The sequence below is a fragment of the Silurus aristotelis genome (genome assembly GCF_946808225.1).
Source record: "Silurus aristotelis genome assembly, chromosome: 5".
NCBI lineage: Eukaryota > Metazoa > Chordata > Actinopteri > Siluriformes > Siluridae > Silurus > Silurus aristotelis.
Window position 1 is genome coordinate 230,030 of NC_139578.1, and position 10,979 is coordinate 241,008.

The 10,979-nt window shown below is 37.9% G+C and overlaps 2 protein-coding genes across 4 annotated transcripts in view; one reads left to right on the forward strand and one right to left on the reverse strand.

Moving 5' to 3' along the window:
- Positions 1 to 767, forward strand: part of LOC310725707 (guanine nucleotide-binding protein G(I)/G(S)/G(O) subunit gamma-7) — a 20,242-nt gene extending 19,475 nt beyond the window's left edge. The window contains exons 4-5 of the mRNA XM_083540733.1: positions 1 to 500; positions 532 to 767. The exon at positions 1 to 500 is cut by the window's left edge and continues 2,092 nt beyond it. The gene's annotated coding sequence lies outside the window, so the exon portion shown is untranslated. The remainder of the gene's footprint in view (positions 501 to 531) is intronic.
- On the reverse strand, positions 767 to 10,768 carry nadkb (NAD kinase b). Of its 3 annotated transcripts, none has more exons than XM_083540703.1 (12): positions 10,631 to 10,768; positions 10,051 to 10,254; positions 9,875 to 9,958; positions 9,581 to 9,710; positions 8,107 to 8,215; positions 2,496 to 2,581; positions 2,283 to 2,385; positions 2,027 to 2,148; positions 1,827 to 1,926; positions 1,533 to 1,690; positions 1,357 to 1,439; positions 767 to 1,188 (listed from the first exon to the last, which is right to left on the reverse strand). In XM_083540703.1, exons 2-12 carry the CDS (start codon positions 10,251 to 10,253, stop codon positions 1,029 to 1,031), a joined length of 1,338 nt encoding a protein of 445 aa, XP_083396829.1. In that variant the 5' UTR covers position 10,254; positions 10,631 to 10,768; the 3' UTR covers positions 767 to 1,028. The 3 variants fall into 3 exon arrangements, with proteins under 3 accessions (XP_083396829.1, XP_083396830.1, XP_083396828.1); XM_083540704.1 differs by having other exon boundaries at positions 10,462 to 10,710; XM_083540702.1 differs by having other exon boundaries at positions 10,518 to 10,708.
- Positions 10,769 to 10,979: the final 211 nt, after the last annotated feature.

Below are 10,979 nucleotides of genomic sequence, written 5' to 3' on the forward strand. Positions count from 1 at the left end.
GTGTGTGTGTGTGTGTGTGTGTGTGTGCCAATGTGTTTATTATACATGACGATATTTTGTACACATTTTGTTGATAAGAGAAACCTGCAATGTTCCAAACAGACTTGGGAGGGTCTCTAGGTAGGGAACATGAAGGTTCAGACCTCTGATGTCACTTCCTGTGGCTGGAGCACACATCACTTTAAAGTTTTGCACCACTTCCTTTTAAGTTTAATGTTCTTGTATTTCCACATCTAAACTTTGAGTTTGGATGTAAAAGTGAGGGTGGGAAAGTAATGGCACCCTAATCACAAATGTCAGAGCAGTGAAGGAACTTCCTGGATTTTATCTCCAGCTAGAGATTAACGGAACTCCGCCAAATAACCAGGGAGCAAAATCCAGAGATCAGATTTGAGGGTGAAATCGTGCATCCTGGTTCCTAGACAATTTGAAGGAATGTGTTCACTAGTCTTAAATAAATAAATGTGCCAAGTCCTGTGTGTGTGTGTGTGTGTGTGTGTGTGTGTGTGTGTGTGTGTGTGTGTGTGAGAGAGAGAGAGCCACCTCCATCCATCACTCTGTGTTCTCCCTCCGTCCATCCTTTCTGCCTTGATTATGAAGATATCTCTATTTTTTGTAACTGTTTCTCTCAGTGCCATTACTCATGTTTTCTTGCACACTGTTAATATTTTATGGATTAAAAAAAAGGTTGCTGTTTGAAATCGAGAATGAAAAAAAAAACAATATTGGAGAAGTAGAAATGAAATAAAGATGAATTGTCACTGGGTGCTGCTCGGCTCCTCACTTTATTGCATTTTGGGGTGTAGCAGTGATGTCATAGTGATGTTATTAGTCGTGCAGTTGAGTGTGTGATTAAGAATGTATTATTTAATATGTACTTGACAATGCAGCAGCTTGTCCACAAGGAGGCGCCATGTCACACTGATCCTGAACAAACATACACACACTGGAATGTCACTTCAGCACAACTAGTTTTCGCAGACTACAGTGCAGTCTTGTGAGTGTGTGTGTGTGTGTGTGAGTGTGACTTAGGTGTCCGTGTCGGTGGAGTCCGAGACGTCACTCAGGTGTGTTTGCTTCTTGCGGATGTTCCAGTGTAAACACTCCGCTAAACTCTCGAACCAGTCGTACACCAGGCCGTGACAGCACAGAGACGGAACGGGGTAACACGACGTAGTGATCTTAATGCTACACACACACACACACACACACACACAGGAAGACAGGGGAAGCATTAACACACACACACACACACACACACACACAGTGGGATCACTGAGTTACACACAGTAAAATGACTTCCTGTTTATTTCTGCAGTAGTGAGTGATTTGGGACAGATCTTATTAGTGTCTCACCTGTCCCCATGTTGGATTTCCTGTCTCTTCCTGCCATCAAAAGAAACCCACGCCGTGTTCCGAGCTTCTGGAGAGAGAGTGATCTGAGAGAGAGAGAGAGATTTACCTAAATAAGCCAAAAAATCCTCAACCTGTCCCCCCCCCTTTCCGTCTCTCTCACCCCCTCTCCGTCTTACCATAAGCTCGACCCCCGCTGGCACTACGATGGGTCTGAAGGAGAGGGAGTGAGGGCAGATTGGTGTGACCATGATGGCAGGGACGTTGGGGTGGATCATGGAGGCTCCTGCTGCCGCTGCGTACGCCGTGCTTCCTGTGGGCGTCGACACGATGACACCTGCACACACACAGGGGGTGGGGTCAGGGTGTATAAGGGGCAGGGAAAATAATTTATACCAGAAAGGAGGGAGGGTACATGGTGTACCAAACCACACATCCTGCTCACTACAGTGACATCTTGCACTCACACTCACCGTCTCCCTGTACAGAGGTGATGAGACGTCCATCAAGGTACAGATCTACATTAGACAGGTAAGACGAGGGTCCTCTGTCCACCACTACCTCATTCAGGACCTGCACACACACACACTAGGGTGTAATTAATGCTGGGTGGATGGGGGGTACTTTGGATAGGAGGTGTGTGTGTGTGTGTGTGTGTGTGTGTGTGTGAGACCTGTAGCTGCAGTGTGACTTGGTTGTGTGTGTGTGTAACACTGCTGCTCTCCGGGTCTCTATGAAGTGATCCTTTGAGCACCTTGACCTTCAGACGACTGCGCAACACCACAGCAGCGTTACCTGGGTAACACACACACACAACCATGAACAGGTGGTTGGAACAGGTGGAGTGAACCACTGGTGTAAATCACATGACTGAATTTACATGTAACAACATTCTACACCCCCCCCCCCCCCTCACACTTGTTACACACCTGCAAACACTTTGTCCACTTCAGTCTTGTACGACTCAAACTTGAACGGTGTGAGGAAGCCGAGCGAGCCCAGGTGGAAGGCCATGACAGGGGGAACACTGCCCTGCGCGCGCACACACACACACACACAGCAATAATGCCACTAACACAATACACAAGTAAACACCAGTAGGACATTGTGTAGCCAAGTCCATGATGATGATGGTTTCTGACCTGGAAGAGCGATGATGCGTATAGCAGTGTACCGTCTCCTCCCAGACACACTATTAGATCGATACAATCGGAGATGTCGTCAAACCCTAGGCACACACACACACACACACACACTCAGATTACAGGGGTAAAGTCAAACAATGTAACAAGAATATAAATTGTATTAATACAGTGTTTATGTAGGAGATATACAGAGTTCAGTCTACTGGCCTACAGAGAACATTTTGGTGTTCAGTGCTGTAGTACAGTGTAGTGTAGTGTAGTATAGTGTAGTATTGTGTAGTATAGTATAGTATAGTATTGTGTAGTATAGTATTGTGTAGTATAGTGTAGTATAGTAGAGTGTAGTATTGTGTAGTATAGTGTAGTAAAGTATTGTGTAGTAGAGTATAGTGTAGAATAGTGTAGAGTAGTATAGTATTGTGTAGTATAGTATTGTGTAGTATAGTGTAGTATAGTGTAGTATAGTGTAGTATAGTATTGTGTAGTATAGTATAGTAGAGTGTAGTATTGTGTAGTACAGTGTAGTAAAGTATTGTGTAGTAGAGTATAGTGTAGTATAGTATAGTATTGTGTAGTATAGTATTGTGTAGTATAGTATAGTATTGTGTAGTATAGTATAGAGTAGTATAGTAGAGTGTAGTATTGTGTAGTATAGTATAGTGTAGTATTGTGTAGTATAGTATTGTGTATAGTATTGTGTAGTGTAGTATAGTGTAGTATAGTATTGTGTAGTATAGTATAGTGTAGTATAGTATAGTGTAGTATAGTATAGTGTAGTATAGTGTAGTATTGTGTAGTATAGTGTTGTGTAGTATAGTATTGTGTAGTATAGTATTGTGTAGTATAGTATAGTATTGTGTAGTATAGTATAGTGTAGTATTGTGTAGTATAGTATAGTGTAGTATTGTGTAGTATAGTATAGTGTAGTATAGTGTAGTATTGTGTAGTATAGTATTGTGTAGTATAGTGTAGTGTAGTATTGTGTAGTATAGTATAGTGTAGTATAGTAGAGTGTAGTATTGTGTAGTATTGTGTAGTGTGGTAAAGTGTATCAGAATGTAGTATGGTACAGTATTCTAGTAGTATAGCATAGTGTAGTATTGTGTAGTATAGTATAGTATTGGGTAGTATAGTGTAGTGTAGTATTGTGTAGTATAGTATAGTGTAGTATAGTGTAGTATGGTGTAGTGTAGTATTGTATAGTATAGTGTAGTATAGTATTGTGTAGTATAGTGTAGAGTAGTATTGTGTAGTGTAGTATTGTGTAGTGTAGTATAGTATTGTGTAGTGTGGTAAAGTGTATCAGAATGTAGTATAGTACAGTATTCTAGTAGTATAGTGTAGTATTGTGTAGTATAGTATAGTAGAGTGTAGTATTGTGTAGTATAGTGTAGTAAAGTATTGTGTAGTAGAGTATAGTGTAGTATAGTGTAGTGTAGTATAGTATTGTGTAGTATAGTATAGTGTAGTATTGTGTAGTATAGTATTGTGTATAGTATTGTGTATAGTATTGTGTATAGTATTGTGTAGTGTAGTATAGTGTAGTATAGTATTGTGTAGTATAGTGTAGTGTAGTATTGTGTAGTATAGTGTTGTATAGTAGAGTGTAGTATTGTGTAGTATAGTGTAGTAAAGTATTGTGTAGTAGAGTATAGTGTAGTATAGTATAGTATTGTGTAGTATAGTATTGTGTAGTATAGTATTGTGTAGTATAGTATAGTATTGTGTAGTATAGTGTAGTATTGTGTAGTATAGTATTGAGTAGTATAGTAGAGTGTAGTATTGTGTAGTATTGTGTAGTATAGTATAGTGTAGTGTAGTATAGTATAGTATTGTGTAGTATAGTATTGTGTAGTATAGTATAGTGTTGTGTAGTATAGTATTGTGTAGTATAGTATTGTGTAGTATAGTATAGTGTAGTATAGTATAGTGTAGTATAGTGTAGTATTGTGTAGTATAGTGTTGTGTAGTATAGTATTGTGTAGTATAGTATTGTGTAGTATAGTATAGTATTGTGTAGTATAGTATAGTGTAGTATTGTGTAGTATAGTATAGTGTAGTATTGTGTAGTATAGTATAGTGTAGTATAGTGTAGTATTGTGTAGTATAGTATTGTGTAGTATAGTGTAGTGTAGTATTGTGTAGTATAGTATAGTGTAGTATAGTAGAGTGTAGTATTGTGTAGTATTGTGTAGTGTGGTAAAGTGTATCAGAATGTAGTATGGTACAGTATTCTAGTAGTATAGCATAGTGTAGTATTGTGTAGTATAGTATAGTATTGTGTAGTATAGTATAGTGTAGTATAGTGTAGTATGGTGTAGTGTAGTATTGTATAGTATAGTGTAGTATAGTATTGTGTAGTATAGTATAGTGCAGTATTGTGTAGTATAGTGTAGTGTAGTATTGTGTAGTATAGTATTGTGTAGTATAGTGTAGAGTAGTATTGTGTAGTGTAGTATTGTGTAGTGTAGTATAGTATTGTGTAGTGTGGTAAAGTGTATCAGAATGTAGTATAGTACAGTATTCTAGTAGTATAGTGTAGTATTGTGTAGTATAGTATAGTAGAGTGTAGTATTGTGTAGTATAGTGTAGTAAAGTATTGTGTAGTAGAGTATAGTGTAGTATAGTGTAGTGTAGTATAGTATTGTGTAGTATAGTATAGTGTAGTATTGTGTAGTATAGTATTGTGTATAGTATTGTGTATAGTATTGTGTAGTGTAGTATAGTGTAGTATAGTATTGTGTAGTGTAGTATTGTGTAGTATAGTGTTGTATAGTAGAGTGTAGTATTGTGTAGTATAGTGTAGTAAAGTATTGTGTAGTAGAGTATAGTGTAGTATAGTATAGTATTGTGTAGTATAGTATTGTGTAGTATAGTATTGTGTAGTATAGTATAGTATTGTGTAGTATAGTGTAGTATTGTGTAGTATAGTATTGAGTAGTATAGTAGAGTGTAGTATTGTGTAGTATTGTGTAGTATAGTATAGTGTAGTGTAGTATAGTATAGTATTGTGTAGTATAGTATTGTGTAGTATAGTGTAGTATTGTGTAGTATAGTGTTGTGTAGTATAGTATTGTGTAGTATAGTATTGTGTAGTATTGTGTAGTATAGTATAGTATTGTGTAGTATAGTGTAGTATAGTAGAGTGTAGTATAGTGTAGTATTGTATAGTATTGTGTAGTATAGTATTGTGTAGTATAGTGTAGTGTATTATTGTGTAGTGTAGTATAGTATAGTGTAGTATAGTAGAGTGTAGTATTGTGTAGTATAGTATAGTGTAGTATAGTGTAGTATTGTGTAGTGTGGTAAAGTGTATCAGAATGTAGTATAGTACAGTATTCTAGTAGTATAGTATAGTGTAGTGTAGTATTGTGTAGTATGGTATAGTATTGTGTAGTATAGTATAGTGTAGTATAGTATTGTGTAGTATAGTGTAGTATAGTGTAGTGTAGTATTGTGTAGTGTAGTATTGTGTAGTGTAGTATAGTATTGTGTAGTGTGGTAAAGTGTATCAGAATGTAGTATAGTACAGTATTCTAGTAGTATAGTGTAGTATTGTGTAGTATAGTGTAGTATTGTGTAGTATAGTATAGTATTGTGTAGTATAGTATTGTGTAGTATAGTATTGTGTAGTATAGTATTGTGTAGTGTGGTAAAGTGTATCAGAATGTAGTATAGTACAGTATTCTAGTAGTATAGTGTATTATTGTGTAGTGTAGTATTGTGTAGTATAGTATTGTGTAGTATAGTATTGTGTAGTGTAGTATAGTATAGTGTAGTATAGTATAGTGTAGTATTGTGTAGTATAGTATAGTGTAGTATTGTGTAGTGTAGTATTGTGTAGTATAGTATTGTGTAGTATAGTATAGTGTAGTATAGTGTAGTATAGTATAGTGTAGTATAGTATAGTGTAGTATAGTATAGTATAGTATTGTGTAGTGTGGTAAAGTGTATCAGAATGTAGTATAGTACAGTATTCTAGTAGTATAGTGTATTATTGTGTAGTATAGTATAGTGTAGTGTAGTATTGTGTAGTATAGTAGAGTGTAGTATAGTATAGTGTAGTGTAGTATTGTGTAGTATAGTATTGTGTAGTGTAGTACAGTATAGTGTAGTATAGTATAGTGTAGTATAGTATAGTGTAGTATTGTGTAGTATAGTATAGTGTAGTATTGTGTAGTGTAGTATTGTGTAGTATAGTATAGTGTAGTATAGTATAGTGTAGTATAGTATAGTATAGTGTAGTATAGTATAGTGTAGTATTGTGTAGTATAGTATAGTGTAGTATAGTGTAGTATAGTATAGTATAGTGTAGTATTGTGTAGTATAGTATTGTGTAGTATTGTGTAGTGTGGTAAAGTGTATCAGAATGTAGTATAGTACAGTATTCTAGTAGTATAGTGTAGTATTGTGTAGTATTGTGTAGTGTAGTGTAGTATTGTGTAGTATAGTAGAGTGTAGTATAGTATAGTGTAGTATTGTGTAGTATAGTATTGTGTAGTATAGTATTGTGTAGTGTAGTATAGTATAGTGTAGTATAGTATAGTGTAGTATTGTGTAGTATAGTATAGTGTAGTATCGTGTAGTATAGTATAGTGTAGTATAGTATAGTGTAGTATAGTATAGTGTAGTATTGTGTAGTATAGTATTGTGTAGTATTGTGTAGTGTGGTAAAGTGTATCAGAATGTAGTATAGTACAGTATTCTAGTAGTATAGTGTAGTATAGTATAGTGTAGTATTGTGTAGTGTAGTATAGTATAGTGTAGTATAGTGTAGTGTAGTATAGTGTAGTATAGTGTAGTATAGTATTGTGTAGTATAGTGTAGTATAGTGTATTATAGTGTAGTATAGTATAGTATTGTGTAGTGTAGTATAGTGTAGTATAGTATAGTGTAGTATAGTATAGTATTGTGTAGTGTAGTATTGTGTAGTATAGTGTAGTATAGTATAGTGTAGTATTGTGTAGTGTAGTATAGTATAGTGTAGTATAGTGTAGTGTAGTATAGTGTAGTATAGTGTAGTATAGTATTGTGTAGTATAGTGTAGTATAGTGTATTATAGTGTAGTATAGTATAGTATTGTGTAGTGTAGTATAGTGTAGTATAGTATAGTGTAGTATAGTATAGTATTGTGTAGTGTAGTATTGTGTAGTATAGTGTAGTATAGTATAGTGTAGTATAGTATAGTATTGTGTAGTGTAGTATTGTGTAGTGTGGTAAAGTGTATCAGAATGTAGTATAGTACAGTATTCTAGTAGTATAGTATAGTGTAGTATAGTATAGTATTGTGTAGTGTAGTATTGTGTAGTATAGTGTAGTATAGTATAGTGTAGTATAGTATAGTATTGTGTAGTGTAGTATTGTGTAGTGTGGTAAAGTGTATCAGAATGTAGTATAGTACAGTATTCTAGTAGTATAGTATAGTGTAGTATAGTATAGTATTGTGTAGTGTAGTATTGTGTAGTATAGTGTAGTATAGTATAGTGTAGTATAGTATAGTATTGTGTAGTGTAGTATTGTGTAGTGTGGTAAAGTGTATCAGAATGTAGTATAGTACAGTATTCTAGTAGTATAGTGTAGTAAATTGAGGTCAGATGAGATTATTCACCCTCTCTGAAGGTGCACAGTTGCTTCCTGATGCTGGAAAAAGACTCATCTGCCATCAGAGCTCCATCTTCCACCACCTTCTTCTCCACATACACACACAGACCTTTCTCCTGAGGAACATACACACACACACACACACACACACACACAGACCTTTCTCCTGAGGAACATACACACACACACACACACACACACACACAGACCTTTCTCCTGAGGAACATATACACACACACACACAGACCTTTCTCCTGAGGAACATACACACACCTTTCTCCTGAGGAACATATACACACACACACACACACACACACACACACACACAGACCTTTCTCCTGAGGAACATACACACACACACACACACACACACACACACACACACACACACACACACACAGACCTTTCTCCTGAGGAACATACACACACACACACACACACACACACACACACACACACACACAGACCTTTCTCCTGAGGAACATACACACACACACACACACACACACAGACCTTTCTCCTGAGGAACATATACACACACACACACAGACCTTTCTCCTGAGGAACATACACACACACACACACACACACACACACACACACAGACCTTTCTCCTGAGGAACACACACATACACACACACACACACACACACACACACACACACACACACACACACACACACAGACCTTTCTCCTGAGGAACATACACACACACACAGACCTTTCTCCTGAGGAACATACACACACACACAGACCTTTCTCCTGAGGAACACACACACACACACACACACACACACACACACACACACACACACACACACACACACACACACACACACACAGACCTTTCTCCTGAGGAACACACACATACACACACACACACACACACACACACACACACACACACACACACACACACACACACACAGACCTTTCTCCTGAGGAACATACACACACACACAGACCTTTCTCCTGAGGAACATACACACACACACAGACCTTTCTCCTGAGGAACACACACACACACACACACACACACACACACACACACACACACACACACACACACAGACCTTTCTCCTGAGGAACATACACACACACACAGACCTTTCTCCTGAGGAACATACACACACACAGACCTTTCTCCTGAGGAACATACACACACACACAGACCTTTCTCCTGAGGAACATACACACACACAGACCTTTCTCCTGAGGAACATACACACACACACAGACCTTTCTCCTGAGGAACATACACACACACACAGACCTTTCTCCTGAGGAACATACACACACACACAGACCTTTCTCCTGAGGAACATACACACACACAGACCTTTCTCCTGAGGAACATACACACACACAGACCTTTCTCCTGAGGAACATACACACACACAGACCTTTCTCCTGAGGAACATACACACGTGCTTTTTACACTGCAGTGTACTGTAATTTCTGATGATGAAGATTATTGATACCTGGATGAGGAAGCTGCACAGCTCCTTAAACGGCTCCAGCAGGTTCAAGTCTCGGATCTTGCGTATAACCAGCACGTTGAGCGGCGGTTTGTTCCACACCAACCTTTGACTCACTGGGTCCTGGATGTGCCTAATAAACACACACACACACACACACACACACACACACACACACACACACACACACACACACGTGCAGCAGTGCATTGTGGGAATGAATGCTGAATATACCCTTCCTTTAGGTGACGTTAGCGTGTCGTAAACAGAAGCCTGAAACGTGAGTGTGTTTCCTACATGATGGAGGTCGGATTGGGCAGGATGCAGGCTTTGGGTCCGAAGTGTGTGCTGGGATACGGGCCGTGGAGAAAATGAGCTCGTCTGGAACAAACAGGAGTCGAAACCCAGCAATAAATCAGTTTTTACAAAACACGTCTGCGTTCATCTTGTCGCTCTCATGTTCGTCTCACTACCTGCACTTGTCCAGTCTCTTTGTGGAGCTCTCGCACGTCTCAGATGCGTCATGTGACTCAGCACAGGTCTGCTGCATGCCGTTCGCTCGCCGTCGACTTCTCCTCATCTCTCTACGCCTCTTTGGAGATTTCCTGTGACCTTCTGCATCACAGCTCTGTTCCTCAGACACCTCATCAGGCTGGTGGTCATCTGAGCATTCCATCCTACACACACACACACACACACACACACACACACACACAAACACACAGACTCCACTGACATAAACTAAGAGTTTTTTAATGACGTTCCATCACATTTACAGGTTTTAAAGGATCAAGATGAAGCCAGAAAGTGAAACTACACTAAACAAAAATGTGGCTTTTAATAAAATATTGCTGAGTTTTCACATCCATGCTATAAAAATCCACCGTCTAATTCTTCTGATCCTGGACAAGATGGAGGAGTCCAGACCTGGATCTCTCACCTTTTAGCAAAATCTCTAAATCCACCAGGCTGGAGAGATGAAACTGTCACTCTACAGGTTTTCTCTGGATTATTTCATCTGAACTCTATAGAACATGATCAAATCTCCCGAACCTCTTCAGCACATTGGTTGTCTCTCAGCCTTCCAGTCTCCAGAACCGCTTTCATTTTACTGACGATCCATTTCAGCTTTCGACTGTTTACATTGTTGCGTCATAGACCTGCGACGGAAGTCAGCGCCCTCTACAGTAGATTAGCAAGAATGTTTTTCTGTTCGAACAGTTCGCCATATTATATTATTATTATTATTATTATTATTATTATTATTATTATTATTATTATTATTATTATATCATAGACATGTGACATGACACTCGTTATTTTTAATCACACAGCATTCGTTGTAATTTAACTCGATAATTGTCTTAAAACTAGCTTGATTTAATTGATACGCCATTAGGGG

Bases quoted from the DNA above. Each gene is read 5' to 3' on its own strand.
- nadkb (XM_083540703.1), bottom strand. From the start codon at position 10,253: ATGGAATGCTCAGATGACCACCAGCCTGATGAGGTGTCTGAGGAACAG. The intron at 9,711-9,874 runs GTAGGAAACACA...TGTGTTTATTAG, and splicing joins CCCAATCCGACCTCCATCAT to GCACATCCAGGACCCAGTGA. The intron at 8,216-9,580 runs GTATCAATAATC...TATGTTCCTCAG, and splicing joins TGTGCAGCTTCCTCATCCAG to GAGAAAGGTCTGTGTGTGTA.